Genomic DNA, 24,988 nt, shown 5'->3' with positions numbered 1-24,988 from the left:
GGGCGTCTAATGGGCCGATTCCATTTCAGCGGAATGACGCCACTTGGGGAGCATTAATTGCTCCGGGAAGGCAAAGGGAAGGAGGGAGGGAAGGACAGGGCGGGGGCGGCGGCGGGAGGGCAAGGAAGGGGAAAGGGGGCGGAGCTAGCTGCTCCCATTTCCCCGCCCCCTTCTCCCCGGCCCCCATTCACAAGCGCGCGGCGGCGGAGCGAGCCCCGGCATTCACAAAAAAGAGGACCCGCTCCACGCCCCGCCCCTCCGAGGGCCGGCCCCGCCCCAGAGGGCGGAGTCTCGGGGGCGCCTCTGGCTGGAGCGGCGGGGCTCGCCTCGCCTCGCCCGTAGACGGCGCGGAGATCGCGGGCGCCGCTCCTGCTGCCCCGGGGAGGATGGAGCCCGTCGGAGCGCCCGGTTAGCCAGCCCGCCGCCGGCTACTCTCCAGGGGCCCCGAGGTGAGCGAGCGCTGGTGGTGTCCGGGCTGGGGAAGCCCGAGGCGAGGCTTCTCCGGGAGGTCCCTGCCGAGGACCGACCCGGGGAGCTTTGGAGAAAAGCGAAAGTTTTTTTTTTTTTTGTGTGTATGTTTTTAAAGGTATTGCTTTTTTTTCGCCTTTGGTACCTGCCCGGAGGTGTGGAAGCGTCGCGATCCACAGAGCCCTTCGTCGGGCCGGCTGAGCGGCTGGGTGAGAGCCAGGGGCGGGACGCGTCCCCTTCTGCGGCGCCCGGTGGCCGGATCGCAGGCGCCCGGCTTGCCCCGTCGGGGGTGCCACGGTAGCCAGCCCGGGGGGGTAGGGGGGAAAGAGAGGAATGACTTTAGGTCAGCGATGGGGCGCCGGGCTGCTGCCCAGGCAAGCCTCGACGGCTCGGACCCCACGGGGCCCGCGATCGCCGCCGCCCCCCCTTCTTCCCTTCCCGAGCCGCTTGGCCGGGAGGGTTCGCCGAGAGAGTCCCGGGGGCGAGGCGGGCGGGGGGTGGGCGAGGCAGGGACCCGCCGAGGTCGGAGCCCAGGCTCGATCGCGGGCCGGACCTGGCGACCCCCTTGGCGCCCCCTTGCCCTGGGCCGGGATCCGACCGGAGGGGCTACTCTTTGGCCGGGCAGGCTCTTCCGTCGGGGGGGGGGAGCGGCCGGGTGCGGTGCCCGGAGGGGGACTCCCCGCGACGAGGTCCCGCTTCGCTGGCCGCCCTCGGGGGAGCTCGCGAAGGCGGCCCCGCGTCTTCCTCGAAAGTTCACCGAGGCTCCCGGAGACGGTGGCTGCCGTGCGGAGGAGCCCTGTTCATCCTGAAAGCCTGCGCTGTCTAGGAACGTTGCCATACGGCAGGGGTGCCCCGAGGAGCGGAGGGCGGGTATTCTCCCCAGTATCCCCCGCGGTTGTGATTTCCACAAGTTGAATTGGCAGTATTGGGTAGGCACACTTAAGACCGAGGAGCCGGACCTGAATGATCCCCGCAGGAAGCCGAGACTCCGGATTACTTCGAGCCCACAGGTATCTGTGGGGTGGGGGTACCCAGGTAAAAACTGCAGTCGAGTCAGCATCCATAGATAAAATGAATAGACTTGCAGTGGACGTCTTTCACTGGCTTCCTTCGTTTCCGAAATACTAGGTAGATTTCCAGAGGAAACCTTAAATGCTTGAATTTGTTAACTTTGGGGAATCAGGAATCTTTGCTGGTTTGGTACAGCCCGCCCCGCCCCAAGATCGATGCAGAGGTCCAGACCTGCTTTCTGTGCATGCCTGTAGATGACCTAAGAAAAGCATTTCTTCCTGAATGAGGACATTCACTTGTTCTTCATTTATAGTCTTAGAATGGCAGAGCTGGAAGGGACCCTGTGGGTCATCCAGCCCAGCCCCTGTCGAGGAGGCACCGCAGGGGAATCGAACTCCCAACCTCTAGCTCCACCGCTAGATACCTAGACATTTTCTCCCAAGCTGTTTTTTTTTTTAATCCTCTTAATTGTCAAATGGAGTTTCTCTCTGTGTTGGGCTGTTTCACAGATTAGACAGTGTTATAGAGATGGGGTGGTATCAGTAAAAGAAACTCCACATACAGAGGCAGTTGATTTTTGGGTAGGAAATGGGGACAGGACACAAAAGGAATAAATAAAGGCCCCACAGTTTGAGAGCATCTGAAATTTCCCATAGATTGTCTTGGTTGGTGCCCTGTTTGAAAAAGAATGTGGGAGGTGGGTGGAATTAGATCAGAAGTGGGCAACTGATGCCGCCTCCACCTGTTGGACTACAGCAGTGGTTAAAACGCTGTACTGCAGCTAAAACTGTGCTCACGACCTGGGGTTCAAATCCCAGGTAGCCGGCTCAAGGTTGACTCAGCCTTCCATCCTTCCGAGGTCGGTAAAATGAGTACCCAGCTTGCTGGGGGGGGGGGCAATGTGTAGCCTGTATAATTAAAATTGTAAACCGCCCGGAGAGTGCTTGTAGTGCTATGGGGTGGTATATAAGTCCAATAAATAAATAAATTGGCATCCTGGTCTATTCTGAAAAGGGCTGGTGGAAGTCCCACCTTAACAACTAGATAGATTGGACAATTCCTTGGATAATAGAGTTGCCCATTCTGGACTAGAAACTGCAAAGTTTTTCTTTAGATTCCTTTTGACTGAATGGCCCCACTCTTTCTGTTCCAGAAAACATGCCCATGACGTGTTGGGTACACTGAAAAAAAAAGGAAGCAAAATTTTGGGCCCATGGGCTTGTCCACACTGTGGAATTGAGCGTGATCCGGCCAGTGCTTTAAAAATCCTTATCTTCAGTGCAATCTGTTTTAATTCTTGGTACCTACTCATCTGCAAAGGGAGAACAAAGAGCTATTTTGCATCTCAGTGAATCACTCCAAAAAGATTGCATGCCCTAGCCCTGTGGCAGAAAGATACGGGCCAGCTCCTAAAGGGGAAGGATGGACTGTTCTAAATAGAAGCAAAAGCCGACATGGTCTTTTTCGCCTATGCCATACAGTGCTATCAGGAAACCGTAGACCATAACTAAAGGCCAGTGTGGACAGCCTCCGTTTCTCTCGTTTTCCTTTGCCACTCAAGTAGACCTGAAGGCTATTGGGATACAAGGTGCTGGGGACTCTACAACCCTCATCTTTCTGACTGATGGTTGTAGCCTCCAGCCGTCTGAATGTGATATTTGAGCCAATGAAGGGGGAAGACAGGAAATTTCCCTGGATTTTAAAAATGATCCATGGACTCCCAGAGGAGCCTTGAAAGTGGCTAGCAGGATTTTTCCACAAGACTGAGACATGTGTGGGAACTGGAAGGGATTGATCCAGGGGTGTGGAGTGTGCGCTGATAGTGAAATGATATGCGAAAGCGCTCGGTGGGCTAAGGGAGGTTTGGGAGCATTAATGTACTGCAGAAAGTAGATCTTGTGGGCGACGGCCATGATGCATGTTTCAGAGGACGAGAAAGCAAGAAGACAAGAAGGTGGACCCATAGAGTCAGGGCGGGGGGCTGTGTATGAGTCATTTAATTGTAAATTAATGGGCCGCTGAAAGACCATTCCCTTTTAATTCTGTGCGCGGTGGCTCAGCTTGCTGGCCAAGCATGTGAATAACGTTAAAAATCTTTAGCATTTCTGCATCATATTGGAAGTGCTCGGTTTGCAGGATTGTGCGATAGCCCGGAAGGGAAGGCGAGTGGTATTATCCCCTGTTGCAGATTGAGGCTGGCACGGAATAAAAGGCCTGTGGACATATACTCTGCGATCCTGCACATATAAGGTCGTCCCACTCTCTTGCTCAGGTTTTACTTCATCTGGATTACCCCACTGTGTGAGTTCGTGACTTTAAGCAAGACTGGAACGAGCTTGGTAACTCGGGCTCTTAGTGGCATGAGACCAGCCTTCATTCAGCTGGACCTTCCGATGGGACCAGCATCTAAGGGAGCATTTTTTCCCACTGGGCCACACCCTTGTGGACCCGGCCAAGATGGAACTTCAACCAATGCTTTTAAGAAAGAAGAAGAACTTTGTTAATTCTGGCAGATGTTGAGTGTGTGTTCATCTCCTATGTATTTGAAAATGAGGGAAGTGTTTTAAGTCGGCCGATATGTCCGTCTGTGTCTGGATCCTCAATGCGGACAATTCCGACGACCCATATTTCGCTTTCCCTCCTTTGTTTTTGCCATTGTGTCTACTTCTAGGGAAATAGTTACAGCTTCCCTGTTTGTAGGGCGGGGTGCTGGTCACCATCAGCCTTTAACAAGCTGGTCCCCTCCAGAGAGACTGGACTACAGTACCCATCACACCCGAGCAGCCTTGAAATGGCTCCCTTGGGGTGATGGGGGTTGTGATCCTCGTGTGTGTAGGCCAGAAGATCGAGAAGTTTGGTCTAAAAGGAAGCTTTTGAGTAAATCAAAAGCTTTGCCTCCCTCTATCGGGTCATTTCTTCTGCGCGCATGAAAAAGTTGTGTGGTTTTACGAAAGTAATAACTGCATGAGCAGTTGAACAATGAGCGATGGCTTGCAGGAAAAGGAGCAGGGAGGCGTCTAGAGCACTGCCAGATCGATGGACTTTCCCAGATGACTGATTTCAGTAAGAGAAAAAGTCCTCTCCGCCCCCCCCCCCCAGGTTCTTCCAGCTCTCTGGACAAAACAGGAATGAACCAACTCATTCCCCCCCCCAAATCTGTAGGAAATGTGAGTGTGTTCTTTTGTAGGGGGCACAAGTCCTGCCCCCCCCAAGACAACCCACCCTACACATCAAGTATGTGGTCCAAAGACGCTTGTTCTTGGTTTATGGCCTTTTGGGTGAGGGGAGAAAAGGGAGAGGTGATCCAGCCGGGCTAGCCCTCTCCTTCGATGAAGTGAGTCGACACCGTCAAGTGACAAGCGGCATTGGATCGTTGCCATCTGAGCCCCACAGTCCTTCCCCAGCTTGGAGGATAAGAGTTCTGCATGCCACATCGCCTGTCCTGGATCCTTTCCGTTGGCCTGTTATATCTAGGGTACGGTGAAGGAGTTATTCTCTTTTGGGAAGTCTGGCTGGAACTTGATCCTTGCCTGAAACATTAACATTTCTCAGATCAGCCCTGAGAGGAATGTTTCAAGCCTGTCCAGAAAACCTTTGTATGTGATGCCCACTGCAAGGCTGCGCTTAGCCGATTGTGGTGGGGCATTCTGGAAACCATCTGCAGTCATTTTTTTCCCCCTTATGCGTCCGATCGGGAAGTACTTTTCGGTCTTGCAAGTCACATTCTTGGTCTAAATTTTCACTCTTGAGTAGAGCTTTGTGCCCCTGGAAAGGAGAAATGGGAAACATGAGGGGCTCTTGGACAACCTCTCCCACCATCCCCCATCCAGAGTAGCTCATTTCTCCCATCTCTGTTTGGAGGACCCTCTTTAGCATCTCTCCCATTTGCCTTGTTGCCCCAACCCACAATGTTGGGAGTGTGATAGCTGTAATAAGAATAATCAAGTGTCATCAAGTCCATTCTGACTTGCGGTGACCCTTTTCAGGATTTCCAAGACAGGGAATACTCAGGAGTGCTTTACCCTTCCCTTCCTCTAGGGGCAGCCTTGGGACTGTGCAGCTGGCCCAAGGCTACCCAGGCTGGCTCTGACAAAGTGGGGAATCAGACTCCCAACTTCTGGCTCTACAGCCCAGTACTTAAACCACTGAGCTGTCCAGCCTGCGTGATAGTTGTAGGCAGGCAGAAATCTGTGCCTGCTTCCAGAGAGCAAAGGAGGTAATTCCCCCCACCCCCCGAAATCTACTGCCGGCCCCGGCTGCTTTTGAACCTCCTTCTCAATGGCTCACTCTGTCATGGCTTTTACTCTTAACAGCCGTGGCTGTCAACTCCCTTCTATTCACCCTCTGCTTCTCTCCCCCCACCCCCCCACTGCTGCCTTTTCCCTTCCCTGCAGTATCTATTTCCGTCCCTCCTGCCGGCTGGATTGGATTCATCACATCCGGAATGGCAAACAATTTATTGTCATTCAATCCTCTTTCTCTTCTTAACCCCCCCCCCCCCGGATTCTGTTTGGGGCTGGAGAATCTATCTGGGTCCTAAAGGATGTCCAGTATAAAACATGGTGAAGGAGGGACAGGTGATCAATTAGAGAGAGAGAGAAAGAGAGAGAAAAAAGAAAAGCTTTAAAAATAAACATTTTACAACCCAGGAAGACTCAGTATTGTATCTGGAACATGCAGCAAGAGCTTAGACTGAATCAAGACAGCTGATCTGTCTACCTTAATATTGTACCCATCAGTGTTCCCTTACCTGGCGCTCTTCAGATGTTGCTGGATTATGGCACCCATACTTTCTCACCATTCATTGTGCTGGTTGGGGCTGATGGGAGTTGCATCAGCATCAAGAGGGTTCAGGATGGGAAAACCCGGTCTGCAAATACTAGTGGGTGCTTTGTGGGCTTGAAAAGTTGCTTCTTCTGTTTTTCAGAGTTGGAGGGGAGCCATCTTTTGATTTTTTTCTGGGTCTCCCCAACCAGATATTGAATGATTTTGGAGAACTGGACTCTGAAACAACCTCAGTAGAGAGCTCGGTGGTTTAGGTCTCTGGCTGCGGAGCCAGAGGTTGGGAGTTCAATGCCCCGTGGTGCCCACTGGGAGACGAGCCAGCCTGGGTGGCCTTGGGCCAGCTGCACGGTCCCAGGGCACCCCCGGAAGAGGGGAATGGGAAACTGGTTTTGAGTATTGTCCAACTGGAAAACCTTGAAGAGGGCTGCCGTAAGTCAGAATTCACTTGACGGCACATGATGATGATGATGATGATGATGATGATGATGATGATGATGATGATGATGATGATGATGATGAGTCTAAAGCAAGTACCTTTTCCAAGCTCTGCGCAAGGGATGGATCCTGGCATCTTGAGCATGCAAAGCCTATGGAAGTTATACTTGAAAAGTACTTGCCCTCTGGATGTTGGTGCACCACAACTCTAGCATCCTGATGTGGCCAAGCCTGTGTCGAGATCGGACGGGAGTTGTCCTGTAACATCTGGAGACCTTGCATATTCCCCAGCCTTGCTGGGCAGGGAAATAGGTTTCCAGGACTCCAGATCAAGCGACTACAGTCAGCAGAACTTGAAGGAATGTTTTCTCGGTAACGCTTCCCGGAATCTGTTCTGGCCGTTGGGGTCCAAGGCAAGCCATTTAGTCCTGATGCCTCGTAGTCTCTCCGCCATAGGAAAGCACCTGAATCAGATTACAGACCTGTAGCTGTGATGGTTCCCAGTGAGCTAGGCTTCCATGCTTTCTTACACCTGTGCTTTGCTGCTGGGTTGTATGCCAAACCAACCAGGGAACCGTTTCCTTGTCTGCTCGAAAATAGGCCCCACTGAGTTCAGTGGGTCTTACTCCCCATTGGCAAATAGAGGATTACAGCTTAAGATGGTAGCCCAAGAGAGTCTTCATACTTGAAACTATCAAGCCCCCCCCCCCACAGTGCCTTCTCACAAGACACTGTGTAGATGAGAAGCTGACTGTAGTCTATATACCAAACTGGTGCTGATTTCAGGATAAGGCCGTTCCCTATCTGCCTGTGACAGGAAGTGCGGGGGGGGGGGGGGGAGTCAGGATTTTCCAAGTAGGCCTATGGATTCCTGAATAGTCACACTACACACCATCTTTAGATCTATAACTTCTTTAAAACATTGAGATGCAGAAGGAAGCAACATCACCTTTCCTCTTTAACATGTGCCATCAAATCATTTCGGACTTATGGTGACCCTTTTCAGGGTTTTCCAGGTAGAGAATATTCAGAAGTGGTTTCCCCTTCCCTTCCTCTAGTGGGTGCCCTGGGACTGCAGCTTGCCCAAGGCCACCCAGGCTGGCTCTTCTCTCAAAAGGCCCAGTGGGGAATCGAACTCCTAACCTCTAACCACTGAGCTATCCAGCCAGTTTCTTTGCCGCCTAACACTAAGATATCTTTCTTTCCCCCCCATTAGAGGATTGTTTCTTTGCACTTGGACGGATGCCTCTCAACTGCAAGGCATGTACTGTAGTTCAAACCAGACTTGTAGGTTACTGTGGACATCATCCAGTCCCTTGCCTGTTGTGGAGTTTCACCTGTCCATTAGGGTCAATACCTTTATCACATCATTGCATCACTGTGCAGAATTTTTTGGACTGCAAATCCCAGGATCCCTCAACCATTGATTGTGTTGTCTACATATTCCAAGAGCTGTATTCCAAAAAAAAGTAACTTCTACAGCCTATAAATGTATAGGAATAAGGAAAGCCCACTCAAGCCCTTTGAAAGTGTTTGGATGGGGATTTTAAGAAAGAGACAGAGAATCCATGTGTTACTACATCGCTATTGCTCTTCTCCTACCCCTTTTCTGGATATAGAGGCATGAGGTGGCTGTTCCTCCAGCTGATGATGGTAGGCAGCCACACTGTGCAGTTCAGGGTCTAACTTTCACTGTCGCAAACTCCCAGGAGAGTCTCGTTTGCTGCTTTTGGACAGGCTCAGGGAGTAGGACCAGGGTTTTGGGCTTGTGCCTGTGGGTATCTGTCTGCGTGTATGTCAAAGATGCCATAGTGGAGTGGACCTACCCAGAGGATAGCAAGTCATGCAATCATAGAATCATGGAGTTGGAAGGGGCCTGTGAGGTCCCTGAGCCCAACCTCTTGGTCGGGGCAGGAATCCAAATCAAAGCAGATCTGACAGATGGTGGGCCCATTTTCTCTTTTAGTGCTTCTAACGTTGTGTTGAATGCCTCCAGCAAGTGTTCCTCTACTTATCCCAGCAAAGAGAGAGATGTGTCGCCTTGAGATTGAGACAGTTTTAGAATGGCAACAGGTTTTGTGGCCCCAAGTCCAGAGCCTGAAAGAAGACTCTAAGCACTGGGGAAGAAATTGGGATGGGGAAGGTTTAGCTACAGAGCTTGGCAGCATGCTCTTGGCTGAGGGCATTCTGGGGTCCCTTTGGCAAGCATCTCTCAGGGCTGCCCTGTCGGCACCCACCTCTTCCTCCTTGCCCTGCATTCATGGGCCTTGCCCTTTGGGCTGAGTCCTCACCACCTCTCAGAGATAGTCAGGTGACAAGGTATATCAACCTTAATGGTTGCTTCTCCTGCTTCCTTCTACTTGAAGGGTCAGGGAACCAGGCATTAGTCACCAGGACAAGGCTAGGAGGCTCTGGAGATCAGTATTGGACCTGGGGAGTCCCTTGACAATTTAGACCCCTTCTCAAAGAAACAGAATGGATTAAAAAGAAAAAAAAGTAGCCTGAAATAGTAACCATGGCCTTCATGAAATAGTAACCACTGCCTTTCCCAAGGTGTGGAACAGAAGATGGGTTTATTTTTAATTCTTTACCTTTTTAAAGTCTTCACAGCCCTTTTGACAACCAGAGTCCTGCTATCAAGACAGGGACTCAAGTGAAGGGTGAAGCAAAGATCTTCTCCACCAGCTGAGGGTGAAATTCCAGCACTTGTCCAATGTGGTTCCCAAGGCCATTTTTCTGCCCCCCCCGCCCCCCAGCATTGCAGCCTTCCAATGCATTTTGGCGCTACAGTGGCACATCACTATAAAGCAGACGTTTGTGTTAAAACAAGGTGCTCCAAAAATGGGCGCCTGGATTGAGAGGAGCATCATAATTCCCCCAAAGCTCAAGGAAGCACGTTCTTCTCTGATACAAGATGCCCACTCTTTTTAAAAAATAGTCAGTTTTATTGCACGGTACACCAGAAGGCCCATAACACTCGAACATGGCAGTGCCTGGGAAGTACGGCTCATGGTGAGATCTGGGAGCATAGAATGTACCCTTTGGTCCAACTGAAGGGGATCAGCTTGATATTCAGCTATGTAGGCAGATGCCAATGCAATGCAGATTTTTGCCCTAGACCCCCCCAAACTGTCAGAGTGCTGACTCTCATCCTCTCCTGGAAGCTGTTCTCCTCTGCTTGCCTGGAGTCTCAAAACCTTTTCATGGAATCAAGACGGGCTGCTTCTTTTTCTCTCTGCCTGGCTTTTTAGCAATCAAGCGAAGAGAGTTCTTGATCTTCTTGCTCTTTGTCAAGGTCAACCTGGCTAACAAAAATCAATCTTCCCACTGCCTCGTTTTTCTCCCCTCCCCTCCCATTGCTCAGACGGGTTTGGGTTACCACTGTGTCCTGGCTTCATTGACTGGAGAATCCTTTTCCTATAGAGGTCCTAGTTTGTCGACCTTAAGAGGCAAACAGCACCTTCTTTCAAGGTTTGGCCCATTCCTTGACCGTCTGAGAACTCTGGCTTCTGTTTTGAGTATGCATGTGTTGATGGCAACCCCATTTTGAGGACCCTTCTTCCCCTTCAAACCAAGTCCACTTCCAGTACATTTGTGAACACCAGCACGGCTCGTGAGCCTATAGGTGCCAGAGTTGGCTGATCTCCATGCACAAAGGGGCGATGGGGTCATCCGACCATGGAGGAAGAGCATGAGTCTCTCCCTCTGTTCTCCCTCTCTCTCTGTGTTTGTAGAGTACATAGAAAGCAGGATTCACTCTTACTTTGGGGCTCAGTCACACCATTATTTATTTATTTGGGGTACTGAGGTCCGCCCGCTTTCCTTTAGTGAGATCAAGGAGGTATTTATGGCTCTTTTCTTCTCCATTTTATCCCTACAACACCCCTGTAAAGTAGGTCAGGCTGAAGGACGCAGTAATTGACTCCGGATCGGCCAACGGGTTTCATGGCTCCACTGGGATTTGAACCTGGGTCTCCCAGGTGCTGGCGATATGGAGGTGTCACCTCCACCTGAAGGCAGCCGGTTAACTTAGGTGGTGCAAGATAGGTTGTATAGCAGAAACGGCACTGTCCTACGAAAGAGGGAAGTGTGCAATGAAGGACGGGCAGGGCTCCTGCCAGGCCCTCCGTCACCCAAGGCAGCTTCCTGGTTTTGCGTTGTGGTGGGGCCAAGCCTGCCCATAGAGGTTCTTCTGCTGTGCCTTACTCTATAGGCGTCCTAGATGAGGGCTGTTCCCCATGCTGGAGGCAGGAATGCAATCCAGGAAGTCCTATCTCTGTGGTGTTTTTTCTTTCTCTCTCTGTGCATGGCTCACCTCTGGAAACCATGAATGCGCTGCCAACTTCTCTGGAGAGGTGATTCTAGGGAGCCCTTCCAACACGCACACACCCCTGCTGGCTAATAGGCACATCGAAGCATTGCTGAGATGCATGGGCCACCGCCGCCGCCTCAACGAGGAGATGAATGGGAAGCCTGCGAATTTTGTCCTCACCTTTCCAGGAGCTGAAACCAGCAGCTAAATTATTCAAGTGACTGGAGTTGCCTCTCGCTCTTCCCACGGCCAGGCTGTGTCTCCTGCACTCTTTTCTCCCACCGCAGCTTTCTCCAAGCGAGTGCCAGCCAGATGAGTGGGACTGCAATGCCCATCAGCCCCATGGACTGACAAGGGATCATGGGCATTGTGGTCCAACACGCCGGGAGGCACCTGCTTAAAGGAAGCTGTTTGGTGTAGCTTCATATCCTTATGTGAAATCCAAAGTGAAACTTAATGCTCATTCTCTCTCTCTCTTACATACCTGCCTTTGAAAAACTCCTACCATCTTCTTCAGATCTCTCTTCTCCCACATGGGGCATGGATGTGGTGCCCCCATCTGACAGGGAGGTTATAGACCTCAGGTATTCCTGGGTTTCTAAAGGGTTGGGGATACAGTGTGTGTTAGATGGGTAGCTACTCGTGTCAATGACTGATTTAGCTGCTCCCTCCATTGTTTCATCAAGAGTGTTAACCAGGGTTGGCTCTTTGAATGGAGATTCTTATCCACTGACTGACTGATTTTTCTCTTCTCCCTAAAATGCCTCGATCTGGGGTTATCAGGCACAGCCTAAAGTTCTTCCCTCTGTTTTTCCTGGTGCCTGTCAGATATTTTAGACCAGTGGTTTCCAAACTTGTGTCCCCAGATGTTTTTGGACTAACACTCCCAGAAGCCTTCACCAATAGCTGTGCTGGCCAGGAATTCTGGGAATTGTAGTCCAAGATCATCTAGGGGCCCAAGGTCAGGAACGAGTGTAGCTCTTAGTATCTAGAGGAAGCATATTCTGCAGGTTGTGTACAACACATCTGGAGGGTCCAGGGATGGGGAAGACCACCAATCCTCTCTGTTTCTTCCCAGCCCCATCAGTGACTCACTTGATCATTTTCCCATGGTGATTAACAGAGTGTGTGTTTTCTTCTTCTTTCCCCTGGAAGGTCTTCCGATGTCCTTGGTTGACCCAAGACTTTCCCCAGAATGCCCCTCCCCGCCAGTGCCACCGAGCGCAGCCCCGAAGACAGCATGGACCCTGTCCCTGAAGAGTTCCAGCAAGTCCTCTCCATCGACCAGATCCGTGCCATCCGCGCCACCAACGACTATGTGGAGAGACCGGCCTCCTTTAAGCAAGCACCATTGAGCCTTCCTCTCTCCCAGCCCCACGCCAAGCCAGAGGCAACTCAGGAACGCCCCCTGGCCTCGGCCTTCCAGGACCTTCCGCCGGGACAGCTGCACCAGGCGCCGGCGCCGCTGAGCCATTCCAGCACCGCCAGCTCTCTCTCACACAGCACCACGGCCTCCGAGCAGCGGCTGCTGGGCGGCCTCACGCCCTCTCACTCCGGGCACTCGCTGGTCCGGATGCAGCCCTGTCTGGGTGACCGGAAGCCCGAGGAGGCATCGAAGGGGTCGCCCGGGAAGCCCCCCGCCGTCCACTCCGGCCACCTCTTCATCTGCGAAGAATGCGGCCACTGCAAGTGCGCCCACTGTGCGGCGGCCCGCAGCTTGCCCTCCTGCTGGCTGTGCAACCAGCGCTGCCTCTGCTCGCCAGAGAACCTCATTGACTATGGGACGTGCCTCTGCTGCGTCAAGGGCCTCTTCTACCACTGCTCCTCGGACGACGAGGACACCTGCGCCGACGACCCCTGCTCCTGCGGACCGGGCTCCTGTTGCGTCCGCTGGGTTGCCATGAGCTTCCTCTCGGTGTTCATGCCCTGCCTCTGCTGCTACTTCCCAACCTTGGGGTGCCTCAAACTCTGCCAGCGGGGCTACGACGCTGTCAAACGGCCCGGATGCCGTTGCCGGAACCACACCAACACGGTCTGCCGGAAGATCTCCTTTACGAGCGGAGCCGCTTTCCCTAAGACTTTGGACAAGCCGGTATGACTTCCCTTGGGGTCCAGGGAGACGGGAACGGGCGGTTTCCTCTCCTTTGTCATCCTCATCCTCTTAGCCATGTCCGCCTTTCGGTTTCCCGAGCTGAAAGCCTCCCGCTGGGAAACAAGCGACGATGGAACGGGCGGCCCCGGCTGGCCGGCGAAGCTCGCTTGGGATTGTGTGAAGTTGTTCGGTGGCGGCGGAGAGCGCTCTCTCGTCCCTTGCGCTTCTGAGGCTTTTGCACATTTCAATCATGGCTGAAGGCAGGAAGCTGAGGCATGCACTAAATCTCTGTGGCCGCGGGGACTGGGAGCGTGCGGTGGCCGGGGGAGGTTGGGATTGGGAGGAGAACGTGCAGGATGATTATGGAATGGCTCAGGGTTTCTGGCCCCAGAATGCCTTATGAGTTAATTGGTTTGTGGGCGTGGGTGGGAACTAAGGTCATTGCAGTCTGGCATCCGAAAGAACGTGCTGTTCTAGAACCTAATGCTCACTCTCTCCTGGCGACGGTGCAAAGCTGGTGTTCCGCTTCTCCTCCTCATAGCACATGGTTGGGAAAGACGGAAAGGTCAGGGGACAGAGGTAGCAAAGCTGAACCTAAAAGCAGCTCTTCAAGACAGTTGGGGGCGCTCGCTGCCCTCAAGGGGGCGGGGATGTTATGGGTCTCGTCCAGCAAAGGATCCACTCGTCAAGGGAGGGCCTCGTAAGAGGCTTTCACGTAGCAGCAACAACCTGAGATACAGCTTGCTCTTGCCATTATGGATATGTGTGGATGTTATTGGTGCACACTGTTATCGAGAGGTTATAACGAGATGGGCCCATCGGGAACGGCGCTTAGGGCATCAGACTAGATCTGGGTTGACCCCTGTTCAAATCTTCATTTAGTCATGGAGCTGCCGTGGGCCATTAACTTTTGCCCAGTATCACCTACCTCACACAAGCATGTTGAGGATAAAACATGAATAAGAGAGGCTGTGTCCACTCTGAGCTTTTTGGAGGAAAACCAGTTCCCATTTGCAGGATAGAGAGGTAGGAGGTAGTACAACGGTTCCGGAAAGCTTTGTGCTCCAATGGCCAGAATCCAACTGGTGATGTACACTTGTGAAAATGAAATGACATATGTTGTGGTGGCAAATGGTTGCTAATTAGTGAGGTGCTGGCTGCATTCCTGGGCACATGTCCAAGAATGCAACCAGCACCTTGTTAATTAGTTGCAACTTGTCACCACAACTTAACAAAGTTTCACTTACATAGGTGTAGACTTCTGATTGGATTCTGGCCCATGTGTAGGGAAGGAAGGGCTGACTCCCAGGAAGGCTTGAGGAAGGCATATCGCTCAGGGGCAGAGCTTGTGATTTGCAAGCATAAAGGCTGAGGTTCGATCCAGAGCATCTCCAGAAAGAAGGAGGGGAGGGATTCTGCCTGACCTTGGGGACATGCCCCCAATCATTGCCAGCAACAATGAGTTAAATGGATTAATAGTAGAGCAGGAGCAAAATTATTTTTTCTAATGCTCCCAGTATCCACCTAGCAAGGCTTGGAGGGGAGACTTCGGAAGCTGTGATCCAAAAAAGTAAATTTTCTGAGCTCTGCTGAATGATAGAAGTCAGATTCCTATGTTCTCAGTAGGCATGTCCTTGGAACGAACAGAAGTTATGGGTGTGACCCATACCTCTGCAGGGAAGCTTGAGCCTTCTGCGGCTAACCAAGACTTGGTCTCTCTTTCTCTCTTTTGGCCCATCTGAGGATGTTGGACTGCAGCGCCCATCCGTCTTTATCACTGGTTATACTGGTCAGAGCTCAGGGGAGATGGTGGGCTCAACAGCGTCTGGAAGGCAGCAGGCTGCCCACCTCTGGATTATTGAGTTAGGGAGTGAGCAAACCGTGGGATACAGATCCTTGTTCCTCATTGCCAAGTGGCCAAATTCTTCTGTTCTAGACATGAGAACAAACCTGGAAGTCAAAGCCAGCAAACACTGGTTGAAATCCAGTAGTAAGTCACAACATAAGTAAGCCCATTCATTGCATCAGTGGGGATTTGGTGGGTCAACTCGTCCATATTTTCCATTGATTCAACGGGCATATTCTCATTGTGTCTTACAGCTGGATTTCTGCCCCTGAGCGTCAAGGAAGAACCTGGTGGGCTTGGGTTTGCTTATTGAATTGCTCCCTTTTTCATAGGTCTTATAGACCAGTGCTTCTCAACCTTGGGCCTCCAGATGTTCTGGGACTTCATCTCCCAGAAATCCTGGTCAGCAGAGGTGGTGGTGGTGAAGGCTTCTGGGAGTTGTAGTCCAAGAACGTCTGGAGGCCCAAAACTGGGGACCACCATTTTAGACAACCTTTTCCTTAACTTGGTGTTCTCTCAATATGTTGGACTAAACTTTTGTTGTATCGCAGCCAGTAAAGCCACTCCTTTTGCTGGCTCATTGGGGAGGACAAAACTTGCAGGTTGTCACAGTTTGGGAATACCTGGTGTATATGTGTGTGGGGTTGACCTAGACACTTTGAAGGCAGTGGGTGTACACTTGTGAAAATGAAATGACATATGTTGTGGTGGCAAATGGTTGCTAATTAGTGAGGTGCTGGCTGCATTCCTGGGCACATGTCCTAGAATGCAACCATCACCTTGTTAATTAGTTGCAATTTGTCACCACAACTTAACGAAGTTTCACTTACATAGGTGTAGACTTGTGAAAATGAAATGACATATGTTGTGGTGGCAAATGTTTGCTAATTAGTGAGGTGCTGGCTGCGTTCCTGGGCACATGTCCTAGAATGCAACCATCACCTTGTTAATTAGTTGCAATTTGTCACCACAACTTAACGAAGTTTCACTTACATAGGTGTAGACTTGTGAAAATGAAATGACATATGTTGTGGTGGCAAATGGTTGCTGATTAGTGAGGTGCTGGCTGCGTTCCTGGGCACATGTCCTAGAATGCAACCAGCACCTTGTTAATTAGACGCTTTGAAGGCAGTGGGTGTACCTCGCATAGGGTGTTTCTCCTTCCAAAGCCCTTTCAAATGCTGCAGGCCTTGGCATAAGACCCTCGTAAAGCCTTTCCTCCCATTATTTTGATGTACACACAACTAGTATTACAAACGTTTAGGAATACTATAGATCATGCCTGTGATGATAAGATGCTATGAACGGTGCCATATCCAAGGCTTGGCTTCCTGATACTTCCATGCAGCTCGCTGAATTATGTCAATTTCAGACCGTTTGGTTTTTATTGGATCAACGTGTGGGGCTTTCCCCTGAGAGTTTTCCTGCATCACTAGAAAGGGGGACCCTCTCAAGGGCTCCCTAAATGGGCGCTTTCAGAGGTTAGAACCACAACTCCCAGATACCTGTAGCAGACAGCATGGCTGAGGGCTTCTGGGCATCGTAGTTTGAAGAGGTGGCCTTTCCAAATGTTGCTTCTGCTGATGGTTTAAGGCTAGTTTGGAGACGGTCTCCTTTGGGGGCATTTGAACGCTTGAACACCCGTTATTCTTTCCTGTGCCATTTTGTGGTTCGTCCAGTCCTGCCCGCCGCCTTTATGTGGGAATGGGTTCTCTTTCTCCTGATACCTGAATAGTAGGTGTTTGAGCGAGTTGCACTAAAATAGGGGTGGGGGAGCTGTGCCCCTCCCCCTGTCCCTCCCATCCCTCTCCCCATAGCCAACGATGGAGGACAGGGGCAACTGCAGTCCAGCATCATCAGGGGAGCCGAGGGTCACTGTGACTAAGCCTGAAAATTAATTTGTGCTTAGCGCTTGAGTCCTTTCCAGAGCAACCCGCGGGCTCTCGTTTTTCTCCGTTTCATTCAGGAAGACAGAGACACGTCTGTTCCTTAGTCTCGCCAGAAAAATGAAAACATTTCAAAGTCTCTGGGACCACGTGGCGCCAAGCAAAGAGTTCTCTTCCCCGCTGCTCCGTCTTCTGCTTTTAAAACCAACTTGACTCTGAAGATTCCTCCCGTCATGTCTCCAAATGGCTTCTGCTTTGGGCCCTTCCTTTCTTCCTTTTTTTGAGTTCCACAGAGCACCCACTTCTCAGATCCGAAAAGCCGTTCTGTGTGGCCTGCCCTCCAAAATGATGTTCACCCCCCTACTCTCACCTTTATATAAAAAAAAGCATATCTGCTCATAATAATACTTTCTTGTTTGTGTATATATATATATATTTTCCTGCCACACTCCTACCATAAAAAAGAAAGCAAAATATTTATTTGAAAAGTTTATTTTAAAGGTTTTTTTTTAAAAAAAAAATCTGCAGCCTAACTATTTATTAGAACTGCCTTAGTTGTGCATCTGGATTTATTTTCCCCCTCTTCATTCTTCTTTCTCTTGCAACTCTATTTAAACTGTTACTGAACCACTGCTGAAATGAAAGAAATAATTCTATGGGTGGTTTTCTGTACCACGTCAAATCAACTATTCAATAAAATCTATATATATATATATAAATTTTGTACAATTTTCTCTTGTTTGGCCTCTGTGTGTGTGTGTGTGTGTGTGTGTGTGCTTGCATGCTGCATCATGTGTCCCTGATGTGGCCTTTCCTGGCCAAAGGTTCATAGGTGTTGGATTACAACTCCCATCACCTGCAATCCAACAGTAACTGAAGGGAGCCCCTATTGGAATTGAAGGGCTCATTAAAACGTTCTACCACGGATTGCTTTTGACTGTGGTTTCCAGCCTTGAATCCACGTACGTTCTTGGACTGCAACACCCAGATTCCTTCACCACTAGCCGTGCTGGCAAGGGCTTCTGGGAGTTGCAGGTCAAGAACATCTCAGGACCTATGCTTGGGAACCACTGGTCTGTATGACAACAGTTTCCCAGCTAAGAGCCTGAAGAAATTTTAAGAGGAATGAAAGACCGTCAATTTCACTGATTTTTTCTTTCTTTCTCAGGTTAAACCAGTTTGTGTTACAGTCACCAACACTAGGAATTAAAATATCTCTCCGCTCCCCCACCGCCAAAAGTGCCTGGACAACAAAATCCAAAACAAAGCCAAGGGGGAAATTGATATTTCTAATTTTAAATTAATATTAAATATTACATGTCATTAATTTTTAATTTAAAATGGGTTTTATCCCATGTTTGGATTCATTTTGCATTACAAATTCTTCTTCCCTTCTAAGAGGGTGGGTGGATGGGAAAAGAGGTTGGGAGGCATGAGGGATTTTAAAATCAAACGGGACGGGGAACGGTCATGGAGCTGAAAGGTTCAAGAACTTACCAGTGTGTGATGTCTCACATGGTGTTGTGGGTTGGGGAGAGGAGGGACGGAGCGAAGAAGAAATGCAGAAAAAGGAAAGAACAGACAAGTCTAAATAGTCTCACGTGGGAGATCTTGAAGCAGAAGATGAAACCTGAGCACCAGGGTTTTTCCTGGCCTCACACACATAGCCTCTACATTCTACAAGTCATGCACCTCATGAATACCGTATTTGCAAGCGTATAAGATGACCGGGCGTATAAGACGACCCCCCAACATTTCCACTCAAAATATAGAGTTTGTTATATACTTGCCATATAAGACTACCCCCCTCTTCCACACACCTTCCACACACCAAATAAAAGGTGCTATTCATTGTCACCATTGTACGGCCGCAGCGTGACCGCAGCGCCTCTGGCCCACCCCTGCATCTCCCTGTGACCGGCACTAATGCACAAGTGCGCATGTGTGAGCTGTGCGTAGACAAGGGACGGGCCGGAGCGCTGCTGCTTCCTGCCGAGCAGAATGGGCCGGTCACATCGAAAAGGCTGGCACCCCTGTCTCGCTGCTGATGCTTGACGCAGCTGCGCTGGATACCACGCGATACTGGACGGTATGTAGAATGAGGTGGGCAGGCATTGGGAGGCTACTATGAGCATTGGGCGAGCATCGGAAGGCCACTATGGGCAGCTATGTCTATCCCAACTGAAGTGCAACTGGTATATAAGACGACCCCCCCCACTTGGAGGCATGTTTTTCAGGGCAAAAAAGTAGTCTTATACGCCAGCAAATACAGTAGATCAAGTGCAGTTCCTTCCCTCCCTGCCTTCAATATCCGTCCTTGAAAGAGTCAGGTGGGGAACTCCCCATTTGTCAAGTGTTTGGGGGGGGGATGCATCTCAGAAGCATCTACAGCCAGGCGTTGGATGGCTTCCTACAAAGCATACAAAACACGGCTCCCATTGAGGCATATCTACTCGGGAGTAAGCCCGCAAAGCAGCAGCCTCCCAGGCGGAAAGGCACAGTTATGGTGTCTGCAACAACTCTTTGGATTTGAATTTGCATCTTTAGTCCGACAGGAGAAGAGCCTGCCGGCTGGAACGGTCATCCTGAGAGCCACAGGGGGTGGTCCAAGACCCAGAAAACTCTCATTCCTTGACGTACAGAGTGGCGTGGCCTCACTACTGACTAACTCCTATCTACACCATTTTGAAGAGTTAGCTGGGCCATTTGGGTGAGGGGATCCCGATTCCAAGAGAGCTACAGCATTCCATCAGCACAGATGATTTAAAGGAGTTCCTAGAAAGAGGGTCACTTCTCCTGTGGTCGCACAAACCAGGTAGGCGGCCCTTCGTAGAGCCTTCTACCATGGAGGTGTCCACAACTGCATTTGGTGTCCAAAAGATTTTCACAGATTACTCACCACATGATTGGAGCCTTATAGATGAGTATGGTTAACATACACATTCGGAAAGGGCAGCCCCACCACATTGCAAGAAGCAGGCCACAGGTCTTACAGGTGCAATCCTTGGCAGTAAACTCAGAGAAGATAAATTTATGACCCTCTGGACTGTTCTGGATTTCATCTCCCAGAAGCCCGAGTCTCCAGGGCCCATTCAGGAGTTCTGGACGTTGTAGTCCAAAACAGCTGGAGGGTCAAGGATCTTGGGTAGCGAGGTGCGAAATGCTTCTACTTGAGACCTTTTACCCTGGGATGGTCTTAATACTTGAATCATAGGCAAGGATTCTGTTGGCTTATCCCAGTGGTTCCCAACTTTGTGTCCCCAGATGTTCTTGGACTAAAACGACCAGCCGCCTTCACCACTAGGCAGGATTTCTGGGAGTAGCAGTCCAAGAACATCTGGTGACCCAAAATTGGGAACCACCAGTATTAGGCAATCATGGAAGTGCAACAATGCAACCAGAGCTGGCTACGGTGGCCAGCTGTTGACAATCCACCCAAGCTGTGTTCTGGCTGGGTGATCTTAAATGGAACAGAATCTGGCAACACTGCTTTGCTGGATGCAGGAACATCGCAACCACAACACCCCTAAAATGACTGCCCAGCCTCTGGGTAAAGAATTCTAGCAGAGAAGAGCCAACACAGTCTTTTCCACTGGAAAGCCCTTCAGTGTCTGCTGAAGGTTAATTGAGAACTGGCCATTCATTCATTCATTCATTCATTCATTCATTCATTCATTCATTCATTCATTCATTCATTCATTTGGTTCCTAACCTGCCTTTTCTCTAGAACCGGGACTCACAGCAAGTCACACCTTGATTTGCAAATAATAATAATAATAAATAAAAGCACATACATTGAAGTAATCATAATTGTAAATATGACACCTTCCTTCCCTGTTAAAGATCCAGTCCTTAATAATAATCATGTTCTGCCAAGTCAATTTTGTTTTATGGCGACCCTTTTAAGGGCTTTCCAAGTAGAGAATACACAGATGTCACTTCCCATTCCCTTTTTCTGGGGGGCGCCTTGGGACTGTGCAGCTGGCCCAAGGCCACCCAGGCTGGCTCTTCTCCTGGGATGCACAGAGGGGAATCAAACACCCAACCTCTGACTTCTCAGCCAGATACCTAAGCCATGGAGCTACCCAGTCCTTAGCAGATAGTTGTTAAAAAAATCCCCCTGAACAATCACAACAGATTACATACAAACCTGTTAAGACACAGTTTGGAAAGTACACTTTAAAGTTCGGTAGCACAAGAGGAGTGGCACAATTTTTATTTATTTATTTATTTATTTATTTATTTATTTATTTATTTATTTATTTATTTATTTATTCTATTTCTATACCCTGCCTATCTGGTCATTGCGACCACTCTAGGCGGCTTACAAAGACATAATACGACAATAAATATAACAAAAGGAATTATTACACTAAATAGCCAATTCTTCAAGATGGAGGGAAAAAAAAGATAAATAAACCACAAAAGAAAAAGAGAAAGGGAAAGAGTCAGAGATTAACTGGAGGGAAGGCCTGCCTAAACATCCATGTTTTTAATTGGTTTTTAAAAATACCCAGTGAGGGAGCCGCGCAAATCTCCGGAGGCAGATTGTTCCAGAGGCAAGGAACCACCGCCGAGAAGGCCCGGTTTCTTCTTTTTTTCCTTTCGGGCCTCCCTCGGCGTCAGGCTCCTCAGCCTCACCTCCTGACTCACGCAAATGAGAGGGGTAGAGCTTGGTGGGAGTAGGCGTTCCACCAAGTATCGAGGCCCTAAACCGTTTAAGGCTTTATACGTAAGAATCAAGACTTTGAAGTCAACGCAGAACCGAATGGGCAGCCAATGCAGCGTGGCCAGAATAGGAGAAATATGGTGGTGTTTTCTCGCCCCAGTAAGGAATCTGGCCACCGCATTCTGCACCACTTGGAGTTTCTGCGTCAACCTCAAAAGTAGCCCCACTACCACCCCCAGCAGATTACCACTAAGGAGAGTGTTCCTGTTCAGTGTTTGCACACAGTGACTTGAAGTTGCACACCACCAGAAGTGGAAACAGGAACTTTTTAATGCAGCAATTTGCTGTTGCTGGGGACGCCCCTGCCACTACAGCAGCAGAGCAATGCAATAGGACATTGGCCAACCTTTTAAAACAGTTTCTTTTTTAAAAATAGTACTTTTCAATACAGTGGGACTACAGTATCTTTGGGGGATCAGTTCCATGCCCCCCCACGGATGCCCAAAAATGCGGAAGAATTGCATGCTATTTATTGCATAGTCTCTTCCTCTCTCTAGTGGCCAGTTCTGGTAAATACACACTGGAAACACATATAAATATATATATATTTCTGGGGGTTTTTATTCAGTATTTTCAGGCAGTGAATCCGATAAGTGAGTCAGTGGATAGCGATCCCGCAGATAGGAAGTTCCTCCTGTACATCTAAAAATAACCTGACTGGGAAGCCCATCACCTGTGGAAGGACGACAGGGAGGAAGCCACCTTAGCCTGCTTTGGAAGGAAGTTCCTCTGGGTTGCCTTTCCTTTGGAACTGGGCAGGATACCTGTCTTGGGAGGTCGTTGCCGTCATCATCGTCGTCGTCGTCGTCGTCGTCGTCGTCATCGTCATCATCATCATCATCATCATCATCCTAGGCCTGCAGAGCTGGAAGAGACCCTGTGGATCGCTGAGTCCAGACAAAGCACAAATTAAAGGCACAATCTGATGATAATTTAGCTCACATTTCGGACTGCTTTGGGCATAGTCAAGTTCAGTCTGTTTTTGGGCAACTGCATGATGCAGCCTGACCCTGTTCTGTGCCCTTCAGGACCTTTTCGGTTCAATGGCAAGGCTCCTCTCTTTTTTTTGGAGCTGGGCGATGGGGATTGCGTTGTGTGTGTCTGGACTTTAAATGAGAGCGCTCCCACTAAAGTGACTCTTTTCAGCACAACCCAAAGTGATCCTGCTTCCCTGCCTGATTGCACCCTAAGATATGGCAGGAAGAGAAATTACTATCTGAAGGTCTGAAGAGGTTCCCCACCCTCTTCTAAGGGTCCAGTTGTGCAACAGCTGTGATGAAACTCAGCATCTCTACAGCTGGTTTGTGCTAGTGGGGAGACTGTTTAAAAAGTGTCTGATCCTATAGGTATTTGATGGCAGGGCCAAATGTTCCGTGGCTCTACTACTCAACCAGTTTCAAAATCCTTGAGAAAATAACCTATGGAAATCTTCTCAGGCAGCCTATTAGGTGGGTGGCAAGATAGCCTTGGCTACTGCCAACATATAGGGCCTGATAGATTTGTTGCTCCCTTATAGAGGGAAAGAGGGTGAGAGAAAGAGAGAGAGAGATAGGGAATCTGGACAGTGGTCTTTATTGTGTTGTAATCCATCACAAATCCTTTCCTAAAAGCCAGGATGTTGTCCCTGGAAATACAAGAGTATAATGTAGAATAATAATAATCTTAGAACTGAAGAGCTGGAAGGGACCCTATGTGATCATCAAATCAAGCCCCTGTCAAGGAGGCACTGTGGGAATTGAACTCCCAACCTCTGGATCCGCAGCCAGAGACCTAAACCACTGAGCTATCCAGCAGTTAGACAGAAAGTGGAAATCATATCAGGGAAGAATGAAGGGAAGGGCTCATCAACTGCCCAGACTGGCTGCCTATCCGCTACTACCCGGCTACATTGTCACACAGATAGCCAAACACTTTAAAAGGGGCCGAGATACAGTCAGTGCTCCCCTCCTTGCTCATTTTTCTATGGCATGAAAACACCCCACTTCTGTGTGGAATTTCACAGATATTATGCCAGGGTAAGGTGCACACTGTTAAGATGATGAAAACAGCTAGTAGTATGTGCCATTTCCATATGCCAGTTAGGAATGCTTGCGTTGTTGGATGAAGGAATCCAGGGAGTTACAGTCAAAAAAGCAGCTTTTCCAAAGTTGGTTAAAAAGGAAGCGTTATCTACCACTGTTGAAAGTGGCATGTTCTACTGTTGAACAGCTTACTTCACACATAAATTCTCCTTAGTGGATGGAACTCCAGGAAAGTCTGGCTCTCTGTCACATGGAAAACTGGGTTACTTAGAAGACACATGGGGTGCAACCGTACTGGCCCTTTTGGTGCAGGATGGTACAGTCTAAGTAGAGTCACTTGGAAGGGGAAGTTAAATTATTATTTTTGTCTGTGTTGGACTATTGCTGATGCACTAATTCACTTAGATTAAATTTTTTAAAAAACTGTTTTCCTTATCTTTTGTGTAGTGCCAATCAAGAAATTGCCTGTAGCTGGGGTTTGGATCAGCACTTCACACAAAGGAAAAGATTTTGAAAATTAATCTGAGTGATTCAGTGCAACAGTGATAGTCTAGCAGAGAAATAAAAAAAATCCCTCATTTCTCCAGATCCTCTGCAGTGTTTAACTTGATGATATCCTGAATTGCCTCACTTATTAATCCACTACCCAATACCAAAACCAAAAGGAGATTTGTCAACTTTCAGCTGCAAGGCTCAATTTTAGTCCATCCACAGCAACTGTACTTACTGGGAACAGAGTACCCTAGAGCATACCAACCCACATGAAAGAAGTAGAAGCCCCTGACAGAGGCTCAAAAAGGTGCAGGTTGGAGCAGACAAATTGGTCTGCTCCAGGAATTATGTTGTATGGTGGCTGGAAAAAGAGCAAACCAATCTGCCCCCACAATGCACTAAACAGCGGGACAAATGCCACTATGGACAAGACCTTAATAAGCTAAGGAGTGGAGATGGCAGAATCAAAGTGAATCTAGGAAAATAGAGATTTGCATTGACATAGTCCTCTGTGAGTGCAGAAAAGAACAGGCAACTTTACACCCGTGCCAGTGTCCTCTCTGCCCTTCGACAAGTACTATGGCAGATTTGATGTCAATGCTTGATTTTGCCTCTTATTGGGTGAAAAACATATAATGTACTTATCAATTTACTGTGGTGCTTCTGATGAGAACAAAGAAGATTAAAATCCCCTTTTTTGATACTTAAAACTGCTGGAGCAACAGGGAACACATTTGTTCCATTTTCTTTGAAACAACCTTTCGTTAGATGATTTAAAAAAAAATACACACAAATGCTTAAAAAAAGAAGTTACAATGGAGGCAGAAGAAAAGTATGGCCACGAACTAGAAAGAAATCTGTTTTGTAACCCTCTCGTCCAGGGAAACCTGTTTCATAATCCTCTTGGCTCT

The 24,988-nt window shown here is 49.3% G+C and overlaps 1 protein-coding gene across 1 annotated transcript; it reads left to right on the top strand.

Moving 5' to 3' along the window:
- The first annotated feature begins 296 nt into the window (after window positions 1-296).
- SPRY3 (sprouty RTK signaling antagonist 3) lies at window positions 297-17,554 on the top strand. Its single transcript, XM_020815530.3, has 2 exons — window positions 297-449; window positions 12,167-17,554. The coding sequence occupies exon 2, from the start codon at window positions 12,207-12,209 to the stop codon at window positions 13,107-13,109; it is 903 nt and encodes a 300-aa protein (XP_020671189.3). The 5' UTR covers window positions 297-449; window positions 12,167-12,206; the 3' UTR covers window positions 13,110-17,554.
- The last annotated feature ends 7,434 nt before the right edge of the window (window positions 17,555-24,988 follow it).

This window comes from Pogona vitticeps, chromosome 11 (genome assembly GCF_051106095.1).
Source record: "Pogona vitticeps strain Pit_001003342236 chromosome 11, PviZW2.1, whole genome shotgun sequence".
Lineage (NCBI taxonomy): Eukaryota > Metazoa > Chordata > Lepidosauria > Squamata > Agamidae > Pogona > Pogona vitticeps.
Note: the sequence above shows the minus strand (reverse complement) of the source record. Positions and strands in the feature narration are given on the sequence as shown.